This window comes from Calypte anna, chromosome 14, assembly GCF_003957555.1.
Source record: "Calypte anna isolate BGI_N300 chromosome 14, bCalAnn1_v1.p, whole genome shotgun sequence".
Lineage (NCBI taxonomy): Eukaryota > Metazoa > Chordata > Aves > Apodiformes > Trochilidae > Calypte > Calypte anna.
Window position 1 is genome coordinate 11,409,619 of NC_044260.1, and position 22,693 is coordinate 11,432,311.

Here is a 22,693-nt window from a genome sequence, read left to right on the forward strand (position 1 = left end):
GCAGCAGGGGATTGGCCAGGCTGCTGGGAGGGACCTGCGGACTGGCTGGCTTGGGGGGGGGGGGGGGGTGCGGGGGGTTAGAGCAATCTGACTGTGATCAGGGGTATCTGAAGCACTTGTTCTCCCATCTATTCTCTGAAGAGAAGTTCTCCCATTAACAGAGTTCCCAGGATTATTCATCCCTCCTGCATGAGGCTCACCCTTTGCAAGTTCCTTCCCCACTGGAATTCTGTTGAGGCATGGGCACAGCCCCTGGGAGCAGCGGGCGGCAGCTGGCGAGGGGTGAGGTTAGGATGTGGGAGGACAATGTCTGTGACTGAAAGCAAACGTTGACTTTCTCCACCAGAGTAGAGTCCTGGCCTGGCACTCAGACACCAGCAGCTGTCTTCAGATACTGATGTAAGGCTTCCCCTCATTTCCCATCTCTGGGCCAAGAGCTCTCCCCTCAGCTTTCCTGGGATCCCTCTGGGCTCCCTTGGCCAAGCAGGCTCATTAGGTGATGTGCTTCATTTCTCACAGTTTGGTTGCACATGTCCAAACCTTGGCTATAGACCTATTTGTGTCCACCGTGTTTAAGAGCCACCAAACGAGGTCACAGCAGCTCAATCTGCCAGCAGACTTTCCTTGGATAAAAATGGAATCTGGGAGGTTACGGTGGGAATTTATTGGCTAGGATGAGCCATAAGCAAGTCCCTCGTTAGACCTTGAGAGCTAAATCATGGTATGTCTTCACGCCCTGAGTAAAAACCTTGCCTCCTGCTTGGGCTTTATGCAGTAGAATGGCTCTTTCCATCTAAAACTGCCCTGCTAAGAGCATTGGTTTGTGCAGCTTTGCCTAACTCACAGGCAACAAATAATCTCTGCACAGAGAGCTCAGGCAGGACCCTGAGTGACAGCAGCTTCTGTCCTTGAGTCCTCTGTTCTCTTCTCTTGCTTTAGCTGACCTCTTCCTGTAGCATATGAGTGCTTGCTATGTGCCAGGTTAGACCTCAGGACAGTGAAATGTTTGGACTTTCTTTGCTTTCAGACAGCAGCATGGACTCAGCTATTGTGATTCTGCAGCCTCCCACCCGCAGCAGCAGCCTTGGAGCAGTAATTCAGCATGGGTTGACTGCTGCAGTCAGAGGTGCAGGTGGGCACCTCAGGGAGGGGACTGGATGCACAGGGTGATGGCAAGGTTGGGGTGGTTGCTGCCTCTCCATGAGCAGAACAGATAGAAAACAGGTCTGAATCACACGGAGCTGGATGACAAGGGGAGGGAACAGCAGCTCCTTGGCCTCAAAACTCTGCTGGGGATGTGGCAGAAGGCTTCAAAAACTCAGGCTATGGGAAGTGGGAAATGGTAAAATGAGGGTTTCTGGTTGCTGTGGACATGCAGCCAGGGAGACCTCAGAGCTTCAGGGCTGATTCTGGGGCATGGAAACCCCTTGATCCATATAGTGTGGGCTCCCAGCAGTCCCATGGGGCTCCATCTCTTGGTGACAGTCCACATGGAGAACCCCACCACACTCCACTGTGATGACACCACGGTGGTCACCAGACCAGTGGAAGTTCCACAGAACCTGGAACAGTGCTGGGTGTAGGAGCAGCTTCCTGTTGGGATCTCACTTCTGCTGTGCTTCCCACTGTTAATAGGGGCTGTTTCTTGGGAATACCCAAGTGCCACAACAGTTCCATCCCCTGGCTGGAGAGAAACCACAGCACCCTGTGGCAGGTTGAGCAGTGTTAGGAGGGAGAGGGGAGCCTGGTGGGCTGCAGTGGGCCTGGGGAGACAGCTTTGGGGTGAGGGTTGTGGACTTGGCCTTGGTGCCCTCCTTGGCTGGAGTGGGATGGGGCTGAATCCAGGCAATGTACCCATGCAAGCTTCTCAGGGGCTCTGCCCACCAGCATGGGGTGGCCTGGCCTCACCAGGATTTCTATGGAAACCCAGATACCAAACGGGGTGGAATAGCTCAGCCCTCATAAATTTGTTAAGAGGAGCTTGTTTCACCATGACATCACTACAGACACTCTCCTGCTATTCATCATCATGACAAAAATGGCTTTGTCTTGTGCCAAACACACAAGCAGGTGCTGAGGGAGAAGCAGGGGGATGTAACTAACCCCTTACCTGGGTTTCATTTCTCCTTTTGAAAAGCAGGCTTGGCCTCATCCCCTTCCTGAGGCATCTGCAGAACAACCAGCTGAGCTGACTGGAAGAAACGAGCGGCCCAAAGGTAAAAACTGAAGCAAGATCCAAAGCTGAACTTGTCCGCAGGCACCATGGAAGATCTGCCACGGGGATCAGCTTCTTCCCCTGGGGAGTGGTGTGTTACCCAAGAGCAAATTACTTGGTGGACTTTGCTCTGAAGTGGCTCATGGAGATGGTTCATTTGGCTCAGTGCTTTGGATGGTAGTGAACATCTGAAATGGCATCAAAGAGCTGCAGGTGGTGACAAAGAGCTGGAGGTGGTGATGCCATTAACCCACTCTGTGTCCAGTTCTACTGTCTACCACCACTGGTTTTGTTTGTTTAAGTGACCAATCTCTCCCTTTCTGTGGCAGCAAGAAATGTCCTCTTTAAAGCAGAAGCTTTTGGACCTTCCTGAAAAGGATGAAGAAAAGATGGCTGAAGTGCAGATGAGGAGGCTGCAGAAAAAGCTCAAGATAGGAGCAGCCAAGAAGAAATCTTACAGTGCCAATGTGAGGCAGCAGATGCAGGCCCAGGAGTGAGTGCAGCTTTGCTCGGTTACATTGTACTTGGAAAGTTCCTCCTTTGCTGAGGTCTGGGGACCTCAGTGCTGAGATGGGGTGGGATAAGGACCTGCTTTGGCGTTGCAAGTAGGATGTGCTAAATATCCTTTGACATTCCACTTTTACAGAAAAGAACTAGAGTCACTAGCCCAAAAGCATCAAGAGGTGTCAATAAAGCTCAGCTGGATCATGAGAAATGGGATGCTGGATGCCAGAAAACGCATGAAGCTCCAGCGCTTTCAAGAAACCAAGGATCAGTATGATGCTCTGATTAGAGACAGAAAAGCCATAGTAGCTGACCTGGACAACCAGGTAAGAGCATCCAGACTTTCCCTGGCTGAGCATGGCAGAGTCAGAGGTGAGCCCTGGACAAAAACTCCTTGATGTAAAATGCATTTAATTCAGGCCTTGTAATCTACTGCTGCCTCCCAGCTAAAGACACATGACAATGACAAATGGATAGAGCCAGAATGCCATTCAAGTCAGCAGCACTGGCTAGAAGAGTAAGGTCTGACTTACAACTTGTTGTAAGCACTTGTTGTCCCAAGTGCTCCTTTATGGCACCTGTGTGCCTGGTGTCATACGACATCACTCTGCTTTTCCTTTGGCTTTTTTTATTCTCCTGAAAATGAGGCAAAAATGGAATATCTAGTTGTGCTGCCTGAGAGATGGCCAAGAGAAGAGGAGCAGCAACATCTGAGGGATATTCCATCACCTCTCCTGAGGACAGCTCAGTTGGATTTGGTCAACAGTGGGATGGGAGGCCAAGGGAAACCCAGTGATACTCTGCAGCTTTCTGCTCTGAACAAGCTGCCCATGACAGAAGCCAGGAACATGCTTGGGTGGTTTGTAGTTGCTCCAGGTGCTGCAGAGCTTTCCTGCACAGGACTGGCTTTCAGTCAGGGATCTCTTGGCTGAGTCACACCTGCTCCCTGCTTCACTCTGCTCTGAGGTTTATTTCCTCTGGCAGCTCCCCACTCCTGGCAAAATCTTTCCTCCACTCATTGCGAGGGAGGGACTGCACAGAGCTCTGCCTGGCCAGCACCACATGGCCACCACCCAAACCCTGTCCTTAATGCCTCTACCGCTCTGCACCCAGGGCTGCTTCACACTGGCTGAATTTCCCTCCAGAGGCAGCTGCATTTCCACCATGACACAAAACCAAACCCATTTCTAGTTAGTTTATGGGTCTCCATGTGCAGGATCCTTTGGGATTAAAACTGTTTCTCAAACTGTGAGCTGATTAGTGGCATGGTTGCTGTCACTCAGGTTAACAGAGGGTGTTCCACTTTGGCTAAGTGTCCTGAAAAAAGTCCAGAACACAGGGGTGGAGATTAAACTTCCTTTTTTTCCCCTCTTTGTGTGCAGATACAAGAACTTAAAAAAAATATTGTGAAGCAATACCAGGCAGTGAGGGTAAAGCAAATGAACAGTGGCCAACAGCTGCAAAAGCAGATTGAGACCCTAGAGACGCAGCTCAACAACGTAAGCAAACATTTTGCAGAAGTTTGGAAAACATTTTTGGGGCTATTCTGGGATCTGTGTGCAAAATGGTTTTTGCTCAGGACAAAGGGTAATGGTGCAAATGCATCTGGTTGGCACAAGCTGCATAAAGGCCCTGGCTTGTTCCCCTGGCCTCATTGCTCACAGAATATCTCAAAGGCTCCCTGATGACCCAAATGCAGCACATGCTAAGAATCCCAAAGATCTGCACCTGTTTAGTGATAAAACCAAGCTGCCCGATGCCACCTTGCCTTGGACAGCACCCGCTCCAGATCTCTGCTGTAATAAGCCTGTTGCATCTCCAGTCTTGGATGGAGGGTGGTGCAGGATCAACTTAAAATCTCTTGGGCTGTGTTTGTCCCAACCGTGGTCAAGGTCTCTCAGCAGAGATCTGAGGCCCCAGTCCTGCAGCAGCTTCAAACACTTTTCCTCTCTCTCTGCAGGTCACTGTTCAGTTTGATACCATCCTGACCAGAAATAAGAGCCTTCGAGAAGAGATAGAAAACATGGAAATCCAGAAGGCTCTTCTTGACAAAATCTACTTGAAGCTCCATGAGAAGCTGGATAAGCAGAATAGGAGAATGGGCATTGCTGTTGAGGAATCCACACGAGCCCATCAGCAACGGTACATGGCCTTGCCAACTCTGTGGCAAACTCAGCACCAACTGGAGATGCCAGTGATGAGTGTGGGTGTAAAGAGAGATGGGTTGCAGCCTTTGAGAGAAGATTCACTGCTGCTCTCTACAGATGGGTGCTGAGGATTAGGTGCTAGGTCAGGCACAGATGTGTGGGAATGGGCACAACACCACAAACCATCGTTCATACATGTGAGGTGACCTGCTGCTCTCTGCCTGCAGGATGGACACTCTGGCAAAGATGTCAGATCTGAAGGAAAAGCACAACAAAGATACTGCCCAGTACCATGCCGAGATGCAGGAGTGGCAGCGTGGCCTTGCAGAGGAGGACAAACTGAAGGCTTTCATATTAAGCAAATGGACCAATCGCTCAGAACTGGAGGAGGAAGCCAAGAAGAAAAAAGGTATTGGTTGAGAGAAGGGAAGTTGCCTCCATGCACAACCGTGGCTCCTTTTGTCCTCCCGAGGCATCCCACTGGGTTTGCCCCATTCCCATGCAGACAGTGAGCTCTTTGCTTAATTTCTGAGAGATAGAATGACAATTTCAGCCTCCCCTTCCCTAAGCACCCCACCAAACCCCACAGCACCCATGGGGGAAGGCTCTGCAGTGGGCAGCCCATAGGAACATGCACAAGCCAGGCTCTCTCTTTCTCCCTCAGCCTTGAAGACAGCCCAATGGCTGAAGAAAAACCAAGGGGAGAGCCTGGAGAGCCGGGAGGTGGTTTACAGGCGCCTGCTGGAGCTGGCAGAGGATGGCAACATCGAGGAGCTGGTGAATCGCTTCATCGCGAAGGAGGAAAAGAACTACGCCTGCTTCAGCTATTCCACTGAGCTGAACAAGCAGGTGGAGAAGCTGCAGTGCAGGATCCAGGCCCTGCAGGTCTGTTCCAAGCTCTTCATGTCTCTCCTTTCACAGCTGGGTGCTTTTGGGCTGGGCTGGATTTTTCCTCTTCCATGTGTCCAGTGTCGCTGTCCCCATCAGAGCCCAGCTCAGGGGCTGCACATGAGTGGGATGAGGGGAATGCAAAGGGGTAGCAAAAAAGAGAATTTTGATGGACAGAAGGCTTTCTCAGAGCCAAAAGTGTCTCAATGCTGCCACCGTGTACCCAGCAAAAACACTGCAAGCATGTCGAGGGCCAAGAGCTGTCTGGGCGGTGCTTAGGGTGGCTGGAGTGACTGTGGGGTTATCACCTGTCCTCCTGCCTGGGAGGGGTCAAGTGGAATGTCCCTGTTCCCAGGGTGGAGGGATGGTCCCCAGCCTCTGTTAGGCACACCTGCTGGGCATTCAGCTAGTCCCCTCTTCATGTGCTTCTGTCTACATAGGACGAAATTACAACCCTGGAGGTGAACCAGGACACTGCCAAGAGAAGCAGCCTTTCTGTCCTGCAGGATCTGGAGGTAAGGTGGCCAGGATTTCCCTTGGCAAGGACAGCAGACCCCTGTCCACGCTAAGGGAGTCTGGTCCTGTCGAGGCTGCTCTGGCCCAGGGCTGGAGAGGTGCAGGCAGAACAGGGCCCTGTCTCCCAGTGCATGGTGAGGGGGTGACTGCAGGGCTACTGGAGCTCTGGACCCCCAGCACTTGGGGTCTCATCTGTGGCATGGGGAGCTTGGGCGCCATTCCATAGATCCTCTCCTCTGCAGGGATGGGAGCATCCCACAGACTCTCCTGGGATGTGTCCAGTGTCCAGACTGGACCTGGCGAGCCTTGATGTGGTAGCGACAGCAGGGGGCTGATGTGACACCTAGACAAATCTTTGTTGACAGGAAAAATTACAGAAAACAACTGAGGAAGCCAACTTTTATGAAGAAAGATACAAGGAGAGCAGCAAAGTCCTGGGCCAGCTCAAACATATCATGGAGACCCTGCTGGAGGAATTCGACTGTGATCATACCAAGATCAGGAAGGAGCATGGAGAAGAAGGGTGGATCACAGATCAGAACCTGATGCAGTGTTTGGGTGGGTCAGGGCTGCCCATCTTTCCCCCTCTCATGACCTGGACCACGTACATCTGTCACCTGCCTGCACTGCCTTTTAATTGAGCTGTGGTTTTTTTCCCTGCTCTGTTACACAAGGGGTTCCGTCATAAGAACTTGGGGTACCAAATTCCCAACCTGTTCACACCTGGCTGTATAAACACCCCAGTAGACTTTCAAGCCCACACCTTGGCTCTGGGTGTGGGACCATCTGCCCTGGGGAGACAAACTGCCAACAGCACTGCTTTGGGGGGGGTGGGGGAGAGGGCAGGGGAAATCAGTGGATCCCTCTGCTTCCACCTTCCCAGGTCTCCTGGAGAAGAAAGCTAAAAAACTCCTGATGGAGGACACCATCCTGCGCTACAAGTTGCTTGAAGACTCTGACCAGGAACAGGCCTTCTCCAGCTCACTGCTGGCCGGCTCTGCTCTCCTGCATACCATGGAGCCCTCCCGGCTCTGCCCGCAGCCCCCGGCCGTGAACAGCACAAACGACCTCGTCGAGGCCCGTGAGTGCGAGACGGGGGTGAGGGGCCATGCCCCTTCCCCCCCTTGAACAGCCAATCCGCAGGTCCCTCCCAGCAGCCTGGCCAATCCCCTACTACCACCTCTCCTCCCCAGCCAATCCCCTGCTGCCACTCATCCTCCCCAGCCAATCCCCACCAGCCAGCCCTGCCCCAGCAGGTTCATAAGGCTGTGTGGGTGATGGACGGACATTTTCTTGGGCAGTGGAAGTGCCGCTGGACCATGAACAACTGCGCCAGCTCGTTCTCCAGAGCCACGCGGAAAGAGCCGGTGCTGCCAGCCTGGAGAACAAGTAAAGAAGCAGCATCAAAGCCTGAGGGTCTGGCAGGAGGATGTTAAATAAAGAATTTGCTTATTCTTGAGCTCCTCTTCTGTGCCCTGGCTGTCGCTCCATCTCCCTTCTCCTCTGGAAGGAGGTCAACGCCTTCTGCTTTAAAAGCTCCCTCGGTGATATTTCTGCATGGCTTTCCCACTGCTGACAGGGGTCAGGGGTAGGAACAGCAGCTCTGGGGTGGGTGCCATCCCTGTTGCCTGCGCTGGTGAACACTGAGGGCCCTGAGGCTTTCCTCTACTCCAAGGTATGCCATGGACTTGTCCAGCTTTGAGCACAACCTCTTCCCTTTCCCTCTCTGGGAGAGGAGAAGGCTCAATAGCGAGTACCTGTCGTTCCCTAAAGTGCTGGCCCAGCCTTTAATTGTGACAGGGATGAAGCACAGGGAGCTCCTCAGGCCTGAGCTCCCTTCCTGGGCACAGTCACAGCTACCCCCCCCATCCCCACGCTTCAAGGGCTGTCCCCAAGCCTCTGATCCTCTTGCAGACCCTGGCCACAATGGACAACATGCTGCAGGAACTGGTCCACAGCGCCGGTGACTTCTCCCTCCTGGCTCTGCAGAACATCTTGCAGGTCTGTCCCACCACAGGGTGCCCACAGAGAGCAAGGACAAGCTTTGAGAACAAGCTCTACCCTTAAGATGGGTAACTGACCCTGGAGACTCATTCGCGGTCCGTTGGTCAGGGCCATAACTCCACAGCCTCTCCCGGCACGGTGACCAAAGCCTTCTCCTTCCTCCCTGCACCACACTGATGTACCCCAGAACATGGCTGTGGTGCAGCAGAGCTGGGTGTCCCCATGCACACACTCACTCCTGATCCAACACCCTTCCCCAGCGCCACTGCCCTTCTCTGGACATGCTCCAGCCTCTCGATGTTCTTCTGGTCGGGAGGGCCCAGATTCGAGGTGTGTTCTGAGCAGTGTCCAGCACAGGGGGATGGTCTCTCCCTGGCCCCTTCTGAAGCGCCACCAGGGGCCAAGCCAGGGCTGGCACCGAACTCCAGGCTCGCAGGGCTGAGCCAGCAGCCAGCCGGCCCGGGCCTCCCGCCCTGCAGCCTTTGACCCGTCCGGGTTGGGAGAGCAGGGATCCACCTCCTGACAGCCGGGAAGCCAGGTCCTGGAGCCGCCCTGAGCTGGGGCACCCACACGGTTGCTGGAGGAAGTTTTCGACGGCTGCTTCTTGAGTCCTCCCTGCCCGGCGGTGGGTACTGGGGGGCCGGAGCACGGAGCCAGCTCTGTCCTGGGTGCCCGCAGAGGGGTAAGGCCAGACCCGGGTAACAGGGAAACTCCAGGGAGGGAGGCAGGGAGGGAGGGGAGAGCCAGGCCCGGCGGCAGCCCTGTGCCCTTCCTGTCTCCCATGCGTGGTGCCCAGGGCTGTAGGTTGGGCAGCGCTGCCCGGGCAGGGGTCGGGATCTCCTCGCTGCCTTCTCCACCCGCTCTTCCTGCAGCAGAGGCAGCAGCCCAGGCTTCTGAAAAGCTGGAAGGAAACTGTTCCCATTGCCGTGCACCCGCCCAGCTCTGCAGGTTGGGTCACACTTCTCCCTCCTGCTGACCACACCCAGATGAGAGCAGGGTGCTGTGCCCACACAACAGCAGCTGCATAAAATGAGAGCACTTTTTTTCCTGACTGAAGGCTTGCCAAGCTCTGGCCCTGTCCTGGGCAGCAGCCTTCAAGGACAACCCAAAGTCAAAGTTTACTGTTAGACTTATATGGAGCATGCTGTCCCCAGGCAATGGCATGCATCCTCCACTGAGAGGATGAGACTGCACTTCTCTTCCAGTCCCTCCAGGCAGAAAGTGCTGTCTTGCTGCCCAGCAGGTCCATCAGTCAGCCACCTGGATAAGCTCTGAGCAGAAATGGAGGCAATGAGCCGAAGCTCAGACCTGGAATACGAGATCCACAACTACCTGAGCTCGCTGGAAAGAAGAAAGTTCTTAGAGAATGAGTGGGACATTGCTGCCTTTGCCATCATCTTAACCTTTGTAGGTGAGTGCATAGCTTAGCATGAGGCACATGGAAGACTGCTTCCCTCAGTGCTGGGTTTGGCAGGCAGCTGCCTTAATCCCAGGAGTTAATGCAGCCCCCTCCAGCAGTACAGCTGTGGAGGAAGAAAACATTTACATTCAGCTGACAAGGATGGCAACACCAGCAAATATTTAGGGGCCTAGAGGAAGCATTCCCTATGTAACCACCCCCGGCTGCAAGATCACAGTCATAACCATGCCATCACCTAGCCTAATGCTAGCACAGTTCTGACTGTCTTGGGCTCAGATGGTGTTTGTGGGGTTGCTGTGCTCTGTGGGACATACAGGACTTTATGCAAAGTGCTACGATGCCAGCAGGGTGAAAAAAGGGGAGCAGAGAGACAAGAGGGTAACTGTTGAAAGGCAGGGTGCTAACAAGGATACATGGAGACTCATGCTCATATAACTGTTTAATTTTCTCTAGGGACTGTGCTGCTGCTGCTTCTGATGGTGCTTATCCACTGCTGCTGTAACTGTGACGCCCCAAGAAAAAGCAAGGTGATAAAAACCAGCCTGCTCACCCAAGAATAACCAGGGACACAAGGGAGCTCCCCAGGCTGAAGCCCATTCTGCAGTATCTGTACTGCTTATTGAATTGGGGTTTGGGGCAGAAGGAGGACAGCACTGTAAAGACTGTGCTCTCCCCTGTAGAGACATGCTCCTGTCTAAAAAGAAACACAACCCAGCCACCAAGGTGGGACGTTCACACAGGGGAGGTGATGGAGAAGAGAGATCAGGCCGGATGTGTAAAGGGACCAGGGGGAGGGAAGTGGTACCTGGGTTTTAGCACAGACAAAGTGTAGTGAAATGAGGCAACCAGGTGCCACTTGAGCCTCAGCCTAACGGTGATGAGCTCTAGTGGCACAACCAAGTTAGTGCAGTGCTGAGACAAAGCAGCTAATTTCTCTGCAGGCGTGCTCAGGAGTGAGCCGAGCCTGTGCTTCAAGACTCACCTTTTATTGGCCCCCTAATCCTGCTCATGTGCAGTTAGGGCCTGCTTTAATCAGGCACAGGTGGGCTTAACTCAAGCTCATGCCCACTGCCTGGCAATTAGTGGCACCTGGTTGCCTCATTTCACTACAACAAAGCATATCCTACTTAAATTTGTGTGTTTATGCATGTGCAATCTCCTTCCCCTCTCCTTTACACATCTTTTTCCAAAACTAGATTTCCAGAAGGAAAGTGGGCATAGACAACCTGGCAATGGAGCCCTTTCCATCTCGTGGCTGGAGGGAATGACCCTTCCTGCTATCTTCCCTCTGCTGCACCTACACATCAGACTATCATCTTCTTGAGTGCCAAGAGCTGCCTGGCTACTTCCATCCTCCTCAACAACCTCAGCAAATGCCCTTTCCTGTCCTTCATCCATGGATGAACATGAACCCTTTGCACAGTACCTGCAATACCACCCTAGGCCAATGCCCCCACATGAGCTGGTGCAGCCCACCCCACAGTCCCTGTAAGATACAGGACCTTAATGTGGACTTTTCAGCTACATCAGCCTCAACCACTGCAGCTGAGGTGGAGAACAGGTGCTCTCCAATGCACAGCCAGCAGCCATGGGAATCACCAGGGAGAGAGGGCAAAGGCAAAGTGAGAGAAATATTGTTTCCCTCCAGATACAGGCTGGAATCCTTTTCCAAGGTCATACTTGCTGATCACCAAAATGTAAGAGTAGAATCATTCTCACTGGAAAAGACCTTAAAGATCATTGAGTCCAACCATTAAATTGATTTCACTGGTGCAGTATTACACCATGTCTCTAAGTGCCACATCTACATGTATTTTAAACACCTCCAGGGACGGGGACTCTACCACCTGCCTGGGAGTCTATTCCCATGTTTGACAACCCTTTCAGAGAAAATGTTTCTTCTGATATCCAATCTAAACCTCCCATGGTACAACTTGAGGCCATTCCTCTTGTCCCATCCCTTGTTCCTTGGGAGCAGAGCCCAACTCCCCCTGGCTCCAACCTCCTCCCAGGGAGTAGCAGAGAGCCAGAAGGTCTCCCCTCAGCCTCCTCTGCTCCAGGATCAACACCCCCAGCTCCCTCAGCCCCTCCTGCTCAGACTTTTGCTCCAGACCCTTCCCCAGCTCCATTGCCCTTCTCTGGACATGCTCCAGCCCCTCAATGTCCTTCTGGTCCTGAGGGGCCCGGAACTGTGCCCAGCACAGGGGGACAGATCCTGTCCTGGTCCTGCTGGCCACACCCGTGCTGGTACAAGCCATGATGCTTGTGGCCTTCATGGCCACCTAAGCTTAAGCTGGCTCATATTCAGCCACTGTCCACCAACACCTCCAGGTTCTTTTCTGCCACTCTTTCTCAAGCCTGGAACATTGTCTGGGGTTTTTGTGTTCTGAGTGCAGGACCTGGCACTTGGCTGTGTTGTACCTCATACAACTGGCCCAGCCTTTAAAGAGCTGACCAACTCTGCCCTCAGAAGCTGTCCTCCCAGTTAAGGAAACAGTAATCCAGCATAACTAAGAGCAGCCACTCAACTGTCAGAAAGCACAATTGCTGGTACTATTTCGTTCTCAGTACTGACAGCCCACAGAAGCATGGCAGGTCAACGATCTTTATTTCATAGTTATCAACACTGGAGGGATGAGTTACATACTGTAGTACCCATAGGTAGGCAGCAAACATAGTAACAACGTGGTACTCCAGGTTTAATGACAAGAGGTGAGACCGCACAGCTGTGCTCAAAGGTACCAAGGCAGCTCTGCAAGTTAGCAAGGAAAACAAGACACTAAACCTGGAAAAAAAATCAATTGGTCCAGCTAGGGCTTAGGAGAAACAAATTCATCACATTGATGCCAGGGGAAAAAAATACTTCAAACAGCAGCAAGTAAGAATATTCCCCCAAAGGGGAGTCAATAACATAGACATGACAGAACAGAGAAGGGAGGGAGAAGCTCAGGGCTGGTCACAGCCACAGCCAGACCAGATCACAACATATTCCACTACATGGAGTGACATGCCCTACACTTTCTGTAGTGTGTTAAATTAACTCTGTCTTCATCCCTTCCTAGTCAGCTCACAGTCCAACAGTTAAATCAGAGCACTGTGTGCAAATCCAGTTAGTGAGATGGTCCACAGCCCCCCATCCCCTGGTAATCAACTTGATTAATTCATCAGAGGTTTGGCAAGTGTAAACCACACCATGCACACAAGAACAAAGACAGATGGAACCTTCCACCAAGCACACAGCATTGCTTGGTGCCCTGCTTGTGCAGCAGTCCCAGACAAGTCTACTAAAGTTGTGTCTTGGGATACAGTGACCCTGCCCTGTGGAGGGGGTAGTGAGCCACAGCATTCCTCAGGCTGACCCGCACACAACTGGGATGTTGAAAACAAACAGGGAGATGCTGGAAGAATTAATATGGCCTGTTGTTCCAGTAACTAGAGAAAACAGAGATCTGGAAAGCAAGAAGAAAAGCAGTTAAGGTAATGTAGCCCTTGGGCCATGAAATAAAAAGAATACAATGTGTGCAGAAGGGTAGATGGGGCTGCTGTTGCCACTAAAGAGGCTTGGAGCACAAAGTTTTCCCGAGGTGGTAACTATGTCAGCCGCAGAGTCAGCACTAACACTGTTCTACTCAGATCTAGTTTGCTTCTCTCCAGCATTCTGGCATTTTAGATCATGGCTGAGAACACAAGTGTCTACCTACTCCTCTCTACCTAGTCAGTAGTTCAGCAAACACATCTGCCACACCTACCCAGGTGGCTGCCTGCTAGGCAGTGCCAGCCAGCTCCCTGACTCCAGAGCAGTGACTCATCCAGTTTAATAACATCACATCAGATTTTTAAGACATTTGAGATCCTCTCAAAATCCAGAGTTAAAACAAAGCCCCTTTCCTAAGGCTGTTACCTTGTCCTTCAGTTGCTGGCAAAGCTGCAGTGAAACTGTGAAGAACACAAGGGCATCATTTAACCATGGGACAACACATTCCACTCTATGGACATGGCTGACTTCAAACCGCTGGTTGCCAAACTCACTGGAACAGGGGGGAAAAGAACAACTTCACACACAAAGCACACAGCACAAAATTCTATTCTCACAGAAGAGATTGTTATGATTTCTACTACATTTAAAACAGCATCTGGCAAAGTTCATAGAATGGGTTGGGTTGGATCACCTAGTTCCAGCCCCCTTTCACAGGCACAGACACCTCCCAGCAGCCCAGGTTGCTCCAAGCCCCATCCAACCTGGACTGAGACACTGCCAGGGATGGGGCAGCCACAGCTTCTCTGGGAAACCTGGGCCAGGGGCTCAGCACCCTTACAATGAAGAATGTCTTCCTAATGTCTAACCTAAATCTCCTGTCTTCCAGTTTAAAGCCATTCCCCCTCATCCCATCCCTCCAGGCCCTTGTCCGAAGTCCCTCCCCCAGCTTTCCTTTCATTAAAGAAACTCTATTATGGGCACCTGTGCATTCACGGGCACAATTTAAGAGATGCTCTGACCAACACTGTACAACCATTGGGATCTCACCCTCAGCATACTCCTACACAGCCCTTGTAGTGGCTGTACTTACAACATGGCTCCAGGGTTGTGTAAAATGGACCCTCCAGCAGCCTTGAAATTCTGGAAGAGAAGGAAAATGTCATCAGTATTTTGATGCAGTAAACAAACTACCTAGAAGGAAGATATTTAAGCTCTGCATTTTCAGTAGCATGACATCAAGAAATGCCTATATTGTATCTGCCCAAATACACCATTCATGTGGAGTCCATGGCACTTGATCCCTCCTTGCTCCTTTATTAAAAAATTCTACACAGTTCCTAAGGCTCACTTAGCTCCAAATTTTAGCACCACAAAAATAAGATCTAGAATAAAACCACAAGATATATTTTAGGAAAAATAACCTTATGGAAGGGTTGCATTTCATATAGTAATTTAGTTCTGTTTTTACGGGACATCAAGCTGACCCAAATGCAACAGGTGAGGCAGAAAAGTATCCATCAAAACTCCACTGAGAAAACCCAAGGGACAGGTCAATAAAGAAGGATCAAGAGAGAGAAGGCATCACCTTGGTTGTGCTGGGCTGCAGCACATGGAGCTGGTAGACAGTCAGGCACAGCTTATTCAGGTTAATATAGAAATTCACAAGGACATCTGGAGGCAGAGCAGGTGTGAACATTTTCTGGTGAGAAAATAAGTAGTTTCTTTGTCAGTGAAAAGACCATTCTTTCTAATGCTGGGAAATCACTCCCTTTTTCTAAGCCATACTACACAGTTACCCCAGAGTGAGAGGAACATGAGGAAAGAAACACAGACTGAGCAGCTTCCAGGCAATGGTTGTTCCACTTGCTGCACTTGATCAGACAGTGTGTGTATGGCAGTGACAAAACAGGATCATGCAGTGCTCTCAAGGACAAATAATTCTTGGACAAGCTTCCTGGGCAGAGTACAGAACATACTCTCAGAACCAGAGTCCTCATACCCAAGTCATTTGCTTTCCCACAGGAAGACAGAGAGCATCCAAAACTGCTCACAGTTCACACCTACGTCAGCTTCTTTTCTGCCTCAGGAGACCTTTTAGAAATCCACTTCCACCAGAATGCAACACCATATCCTAACTATTGCATGCTGCCAGACTGCATGGAGATCTTGACCCCCCACATACTTACTGTGAGACCACTGGAAGCAATCTCAGGTAGAGTCAGAGTGGCTGGAGTGGTGAGGCGATTTCGGGCTCTCGAGAGCTGTAACATCACAGCATCCATAAGCTACAAGAAAATGTACAGCAGACTTCTAAGAAGCCATCCCTGGACAGCTTTGAAGAGCCTGCTGCAGAATCCTACAACCTTTTGCAAGAGAAAAAACAACAACCACCAGCAGCACCACCTTTCCAGGAACTCAGAGGTTTAGTGGGAAGGGGTGGTTTGCACATAAATGCAGTTTGACTGTCACCCCATCATAGACACCTGTGAGACAGGCCAGGAGTGTTCAGCACCAGAGACTGAAGAGAGAACAGCTACTCATTCATTAGAAGAACAAGAAGAGAAGATGAGATCAATAACTGATGCCACAGAACCATCGACAAACTCAGACTCTAGCAGACACTTCAGCAGACACTGAAGACAAACAAGCTGTGGTCTAGTTCTCCCCATTCCCACATCATGGGCACAACAACTGCTGAATGTCCCCCCTCTTCTTGCCCCTGTTCATATCATCTATGAGCTAGGGCACTAGAGAACACAACCAGCTCACTGAGAGTCCAATTCAGCCAGAAACCACAGTTCAAAGGCATCTATCCAGGCAGATTTCCATTTACAGAAAAAAAGCAGGAAGCAACATGTCTGTTACAGAGTTAACGACTGCTAAGTTGAGGGCATTCTATGACTAATTTCTCCCCCCTACTTCCACCAAAAGGTAAAAAGGAAATAATTTCATTACTTATCTTCTTCCTATTAGCAGCCCTCACCCTTGTGGAGATTAAAAAGGTTTCACTTTTTCATGTTTGATATTGTGATGGCTTTTAATCAGCAAGCTGAAACTCTGGTAGCTTCAGAGAGCATTTCCAAGCAGAGAGCTGGGCTCTATTGCCACGCAGCAGCTGGGCTGTATCAGACTGCATCAACAACTATTAGCAAGTGAGCTGTAACTTTCAAATCATCAATATATCAAGAGTACTAATTGCAATCTTTTGTTTGCTGATGACTGCCTCTTTTCATCTCCCCCCAAAAGCACCAACTGGCAGGGAAGGACATGAGCTGTGTAACCACATCATCAAAAAAAAAAAAAAGAAAAAAGATGAAGGATGCTCCCAGAATATCACTGCTGTGCAATGGGGAACCAGTTGCTTGGATTACCATTCACCATGATGTACAACCCTGTTACTGATGCTAAACTGTTAGAGATTCCTATCAAATATGAGGTCACACAGATACTCCTTGGCACAGGTACAATATGGGGAGAAGTGGAGAATCCAGTTCCATTGAGAGACTCAAGACAGTAATGTGCATTAACAGTATTTAATACAAAAAATGGAGGGAGGAAAAACACACATTCCTACCCAAGGAACCCAGAAAGGGCTTTCTCCTCACCTTGAGAACCTCTGAGCCTGTTTTGAACTGGTAGTTTGCCTCTCTGTTCATAAGCAGGTAAATGGCTTGGTTGACATGGTTTCTAGCATCCTGGATCTGCAAAGGTACAAATGCAGCCCTGTTAAACACTCTGTGATACACATCAAGAAGCAGAGGCTGCCCTGATTATCTCATCCAATATTCTGGACAGCCACACCCCTTTGACTCCTTAACTGAGGGAACTCAATGATGCTACAAGAACACAATGCAGTGAGGTTTGTTCTCAGCATTAATAAATGCTTCCATAAGAGAATGAGAACAAGCTACTCAAAGTCTTGAATATGCTCTTCAAGGACTATGACTGCTGTGCTGCTCTCTGGTGTTTCAGGAACAAGCAGAACCCACCTCCCTCTCCTAGCATGACAACTGGAGATGATGTGGGGTGGACATAACCTCTCTCAGAAAGCAAAGGGCTACACCTACTGCTTGGAGGGCACAGATGGTACAGAGGAGTGAGCATCTAAAGTTAACAGACCTGCTGCAATTTCCACTGCTTGTCTTCCCGAAATTCAAAGTGCAGGAGCTGATTATTTCTGAACATTTTCAGATTAACATCCTTGAGGAAAGAAAAAAAACATGTGAGAGCAAGCAATCTGCATGTGTAGAACATGGACACTGCCAGTCCCACTCCATTCTGCCTCCCAGACCATCCTAGCAAGCTGCTTTCTGCAGTCCTCAGCTCAGAAGATCCCCCAAGGCAATATGGTACTACACAACAAAGGGAGTAAAGGCAAGGAACCCCCATCAAAGTCAGCTCCACCACTCACCACCCTGTTGGTGTGTGTGTGGGGTCAGATGATGGATCTTGACAAATGTCAACAGTTGCTGAAACATTAAGAATTTAAGGCCTATTAAGGAAGACTGGTAAAGAATACTTATTGATCACTGATAATAAGGCTGACCTCCCCCTTGAGGTCATCAAAGTGTAATAGAGATGATGATGTGATGTGATAAGGATGATGGTAGTAAAAAGCAAGAAGCACAGTAAATACTCACAGCTTGACATAAGGTATCTCCCTGCAGTGTCAGCACACCTTTCAGCTGATCTGTGCTGGAAAGAGAAGGAAGATCTGAGCAGCCTAAAACATCTTCATTTCTGCTGCCTAAAACACGTTCATTTCTCACCCCCTGCTTATTGCACATGTAACCTAGCAACCAATTGCTGTTACTACAGCTCTAGCAGACACAAACACAAGATATTAGGTGAATAACTGACACTGGAAAGCTACCTGGTTCATAGAGGAATTAAAAGCTACAAACTCCACCCTGCCCACCCCAACAAGCAAAACACCCTCTAAAACCTTATTTAAAAACAAAAAAACCCCACACCCTAATGCCTCTAAAAGGTCCAGCAAGATGGCTTATATCTACAATGAACAGTAGGGAAGACTGAAGCACCTGGTAATTAAGTCTACCTGCTCCTTATATTTTAATACACTAGACTGAAACTCTTTAGGTCAACTTTTTAAGATCCACTTTGCAACAACAAATGAAAACTAGAATCAACTTTAATGCTTCAAATCTGAAAAAAAAAAGCCTTCAAACCCAATACCCATTGCATCACTCTGCAAAATACTCACCACACTGTTTATAAGGACTAAGGTCCCCTACTGTGCAACAAGCTTGTGACATCTACCAGACTGCAATTACTCAAGACAGAGGCCTAGGCTGAAGATCAAAAAAATGTACAACTACTGCAGAAGAACAGCACTTTTATAGTACCCTCTGCACAGGTCTCAGTTTGCTGACAGCAGGTCCAAGGAAGTGATTCTGCCCCTGTACTCAGCCCTGGTGAGGCCACACCTTGAGTACTGTGTCCAGTTCTGGGCCCCTCAGTTTAGGAAGGATATCGAGGTCCTGGAGCAGGTCCAAAGGAGGGCAACCAGGCTGGTGAAGGGACTTAAGCACAGATCCTATGAAGAGAGGCTGAGGGAGCTGGGGCTATTCAGCCTGGAAAAGAGGAGGCTCAGGGGAAACCTCATCACTCTCTACAACTCCCTGAAAGGAGGTTGGAGCCAGGGGGGGGTTGGGCTCTTTTCCCAGGCAACTCTCAGCAAGACAAGAGGGCATGGTCTCAAGTTGTGCCAGGGGAGGTTTAGGTTGGATATTAGAAAGAATTTCTTTACAGAGCAGGTGATCAGGCATTGGAATGGGCTGCCCAGGGAAGGGGTGGATTCTCCATCCCTGGAGATATTTAAAAAGAGACTGGAAGTGGCACTCAGTGCCATGGTCTAGTAACTGCAGTAGTAGTGGATCAAGGGTTGGACTCGATGATCTCTGAGGTCCCTTCCAACCCAGTCGATTCTATGATTCTATGAAAGGTTAAGATTTGCCCACAGTCAGAAATTGATTTCAGAAATCCCTGAAAAGTGGGTGAGGGGAGAGAACAGCTGATAGCTCCCAACCACTTGAGCAAATTCATTAACAACCTCAGGCCTCAATCAGTATAAAGCAGATCTTCAAACCACAACAGAACCCAGCTGCTGTAACTACAAGTCCCTGTGTCCAAAATCAGAAACATACTGTTTGGCAAAGCTGCTGAGAGCAGCACACTGATCTGACACACCAGCTCAGGAATCAGTGCTATATTCTAGGTGTCAGTAAGAAGTAGCATAAGTCTGGCTAAGGCAGCCGGGAACATGGCTACAGACTGTTACATTAATCTGCTGTTAGGGCTCATTGTTTTCCTTAGGGTGTAATCCCCTACTGCAGCAAGTCCCTTCACTCCAAGGGTGCTGTGTGGCAGACACACAGAGGCTGCCACAGCCACTTACCCCGAGGTGCTCAGCATAAAGTTCTCCTGCCTGATGGCTCCTCCCAAGCCAGTGGTGGGCAGAGTGAACCGGTTCGAGGCCTCCTGCCCAAGAGAGGACACAGTGAGCACTGGAGCCCATCCCACCACAAGCCAGGAACAAGGACAAGGCAAGAGCAGAAACTCAAGTGGCCAAATGCAGAGCTGTCACCTGAGGAAGCCTCTCACAGCCCCACCTAGCAAAGCACAGGGATTTTCCCTCACCCTCCTGCAGGACAGGCACAGCCCAGGAGAAGGCTCAGTGCACACAGCTCATGGCAAAAAGGGGCAGAAATCCTGAGCTTCAGCTCTGCACACAGACAAGGTGTCCAGTGCCCAGAGGGGTGGCCAGGCTGCCCTGGGCTGTGGTGGGGCTGCTCCAGGTTGCCCAGCACAAGCACTGCTGGTTCCTTACCCACCTGGGAAGCCTGGAGGAAAAACCAGCCCTCCTGACCAAGCTGTCTCTGCCTTTGACCACAGTTCACCCTTAAAACTGTTACAAATTCTTCAAAACAGATACCATATATAGAGACACTGCAGGATACAGCAGTTATATCACTGAACGTGTGTGATGGACATTTTTGTGCACCCTCCACCACAAATTCTTTCATCCAGGGGAAATCTACCACCATTCCTCACCTGAGAGAGCAAACTAACCCACAACAGCAAAACAAAAACCAAAAATCAGATAACATAAATTAACCTTACCTTTAAAATATCCTGCAGCTGTTTCAAAACAGCATGGACCTTTTCCTGTAAAAGCCATTTAAATTCTTCTTCCTACATAGTGGCAAGATGGCAGTGGAATCATTAAAACTCAAACACTGAAAATAAATCTCTCAGGCAAGTGTGAAAATTATTTCAGTTGTAAGTACATGCTGTGTCCACACTGTTTACATCACATGTTACAAGGAGAAGAAAAAGATTTCTTCCCAATTTGTTGAAAGGCCTTGCTCTCTACTTCTCCCCCCCAGCCAAATGAATCGTCCTTATTCTCCTTTTGACACTGCTTAACAAAGCAACATTCTTAGAAATCACTGTACCAATACTCATAGAATTAGGAAATGTATGAAAGAACGGGCAGTAGGATGTAACTTCAGAACAAAGTGCAGATCCAGCTGTTTTGAAGCCTGATCCACCTCTTGAAGCTGCTGGGGTGGGCTGACCTTGGCTGACCAGCTGCCAGGCAACCAACCCAGCCCCTCTCCTCAACAGGACAGGGGGAGGAAATTATTAAAATCTCATGGGTCAAGATAAGGATGGGAAGATCCCTTCCAATTACTGTCATGGGCAACTGAAACTCAACTGTCGGCCAGATTTGTTGCCAAATAGATGAAGACAAAACCTACAATGCATCATTTCCTACCTGGTGATATTTGACAAAGTAACAGCAGCCTAAAAACAAGGATAGCTGAATTGAGAAGTGGGTGAGGGGAGAGAACAGCTGAGGACTGACTCTCTTTGGTGCCTCCATCACCCCACTGCTGCCACACAGGTGTTTCTACTTCAAGTCACCAGTGCAGTTCATCCTCCTAATGACAGCAAAAGATCTTCCTCCCCCAGAATTAATTTCAGACAAACCCGAGCTCATTCACCGTGTCTGTGCACTACACATCAGTACTTTTGAGGAGTGCTAATTACATCATTCCAAATCACACCAATTTTAGAAAAGTCAGGTTTTCATATGTGGCTTTCTGCCTCGCCTGGATGCATCCCCCGATATTCCTAACTCTCGTTAGGAACCTTTCACCACTTCAGACGCTCAGTGCCCTCCCTGCCTTCACCAAATCAACCCCCGTGTGCCGGGGCTGCTCCTCCTCAGGAACCTCCCCCACTGACCGAGACCGAACCAAGGTCACCAAACACATCCCCCCTTCAGTGCAAGCAGGGATTGTCCCTGGGCTCACCCGCGGGCAGCTCACGGGGGTCGCGGCAACAGCCCCCGCACCGCCCTCCCCTCCCAATTCCGGGGGACACCGGGAGAGGACACCCGGGCACCTTCAGGGGACACCGGAGACCATGGGGGCAACGGAGCCCGGCCAGGCCCCCCAAGCCAGCCCTGCGGGCACGCCGCGGCGGCTGCCCCACGGCCCGGTCAGCGCTGACCCTCACCGAGCGCCTCAGCCCGGGGAGCGGGGAGCGGGGCACGGCCCAGCAGCGCCCGCAGCGGGGTGCAGCTCCCCAGCCGGGCCCGGACACTGGGGCCTGCGGGGGCCTCGGCACAGCCGCCACCGCCCGGGGCCGGGTCAGGGCCGCTCTCCGGTGGGCACAACCAGAGCGAACTCTCCCTCCCGCGTTCCTCCCGCCTCACCAGCACCGCCCGCTCCGCCGCGCTCGCCATGGCCGCCGCTATACCGCCCCCCCCCACAGCCCCCGCTCCCCTATTGGCTGCTGCTCCGACTGAGCCCGCCCACTCCTGCCACCGCCTCTGCCCGGCAACGGCGCCCACGGACGCCTCTGATTGGCCAGCACCGCACCCTCGGCGCTGTCGAGACGAAACAGTGCCACGTGACGTCAGGCTGGCGGCGGGTGATGGCGTCGGACGGTGAGGGCGGAGGGGGAGGTGGGTGGGGGCGGCTGCTCGGGGGCTTCGCTGCTCTGAGGGAGGCAGCGGGGGAGATAAAAACTGAGCTCTGTGTAAGAGTGTAGGGATACCCAAATCTTTGGATGTAAATAAACTTCTCCTGGCACTGCAGGGGGGAGTTTCCCGTTTCGCCGGGGGGAGGCGCACTCTGCAGGAGGCGGCGGAACGAAACCCCGCAGGGGGCAAAGGGGTTCGGGGAGGAACGCGATGAGCCCACAGGTGAAGCTTTGCTGAGCACAGCGCTGAGGCCGTGGGCTTGTTCCATCCCTCTCTGCCTTGCTCTGAATCCGTGTTCTGAGACCTTCTTTACTGCAGCACTTTAGCTAAACCTCCCCTGCCCAGCACTAAAGCCCTGGTGTCTCAGGACAGCAGTTGCTATTCGACAGCACTCCCTGGCTCATCAAAAACCAACCAGTATCCTACAGATTGAACAGCTTGAACACACTCCAGTTAAGGGATCTTGTCTTGGAAACCCCACTTGCTGCTGAGGTGGTTTCCATCA

General features: G+C 50.9%; 3 protein-coding genes across 7 annotated transcripts; 2 read left to right on the forward strand and 1 right to left on the reverse strand.

Moving 5' to 3' along the window:
- Positions 1–1,490: 1,490 nt before the first annotated feature.
- CCDC63 (coiled-coil domain containing 63) lies at positions 1,491–7,684 on the forward strand. The gene is given in 11 exon segments (XM_030460036.1): positions 1,491–1,577; positions 2,545–2,708; positions 2,862–3,045; positions 4,102–4,218; positions 4,680–4,861; positions 5,094–5,275; positions 5,531–5,751; positions 6,195–6,269; positions 6,636–6,828; positions 7,154–7,351; positions 7,572–7,684. Coding segments are annotated over 11 exon segments (1,716 nt in total).
- Positions 7,685–8,754: 1,070 nt separating this feature from the next.
- SMIM22 (small integral membrane protein 22) lies at positions 8,755–11,235 on the forward strand. 4 transcript variants are annotated; one of them, XM_030459818.1, is made up of 4 exons: positions 8,755–8,956; positions 9,480–9,685; positions 10,148–10,221; positions 10,891–11,235. In XM_030459818.1, exons 2-4 carry the CDS (start codon positions 9,556–9,558, stop codon positions 10,960–10,962), a joined length of 276 nt encoding a protein of 91 aa, XP_030315678.1. In that variant the 5' UTR covers positions 8,755–8,956; positions 9,480–9,555; the 3' UTR covers positions 10,963–11,235. The 4 variants fall into 4 exon arrangements, with proteins under 4 accessions (XP_030315678.1, XP_030315682.1, XP_030315681.1 ...); XM_030459822.1 differs by having other exon boundaries at positions 9,489–9,685; XM_030459821.1 differs by having other exon boundaries at positions 9,515–9,685.
- Positions 11,236–12,283: 1,048 nt separating this feature from the next.
- On the reverse strand, positions 12,284–22,005 carry ROGDI (rogdi atypical leucine zipper). 2 transcript variants are annotated; one of them, XM_030460136.1, is made up of 11 exons: positions 21,919–22,005; positions 20,316–20,387; positions 19,591–19,673; positions 17,813–17,867; positions 17,292–17,372; positions 16,778–16,873; positions 15,359–15,457; positions 14,758–14,871; positions 14,263–14,312; positions 13,596–13,722; positions 12,284–13,143 (listed from the first exon to the last, which is right to left on the reverse strand). In XM_030460136.1, exons 1-11 carry the CDS (start codon positions 21,946–21,948, stop codon positions 13,102–13,104), a joined length of 849 nt encoding a protein of 282 aa, XP_030315996.1. In that variant the 5' UTR covers positions 21,949–22,005; the 3' UTR covers positions 12,284–13,101. The 2 variants fall into 2 exon arrangements, with proteins under 2 accessions (XP_030315996.1, XP_030315997.1); XM_030460137.1 differs by having other exon boundaries at positions 12,284–12,479; positions 21,919–21,969.
- Between the last annotated feature and the right edge of the window lie 688 nt (positions 22,006–22,693).

What these genes read in the sequence shown, in the direction of transcription:
- SMIM22 (XM_030459818.1), top strand. Translation starts at nt 9,556, where the DNA reads ATGGAGGCAATGAGCCGAAGCTCAGACCTGGAATACGAGATCCACAAC. An exon ending in CATCATCTTAACCTTTGTAG is followed by an intron (nt 9,686 to 10,147) that starts GTGAGTGCATAG and finishes AATTTTCTCTAG; the next exon opens with GGACTGTGCTGCTGCTGCTT. An exon ending in ACGCCCCAAGAAAAAGCAAG is followed by an intron (nt 10,222 to 10,890) that starts GTGATAAAAACC and finishes TTCCAAAACTAG; the next exon opens with ATTTCCAGAAGGAAAGTGGG.
- ROGDI (XM_030460136.1), bottom strand. Translation starts at nt 21,948, where the DNA reads ATGGCGAGCGCGGCGGAGCGGGCGGTGCTG. An exon ending in TTTATGCTGAGCACCTCGGG is followed by an intron (nt 17,868 to 19,590) that starts GTAAGTGGCTGT and finishes TTCTCTTTCCAG; the next exon opens with CACAGATCAGCTGAAAGGTG. An exon ending in CAGGCTCAGAGGTTCTCAAG is followed by an intron (nt 15,458 to 16,777) that starts GTGAGGAGAAAG and finishes ATTTTCTTGTAG; the next exon opens with CTTATGGATGCTGTGATGTT.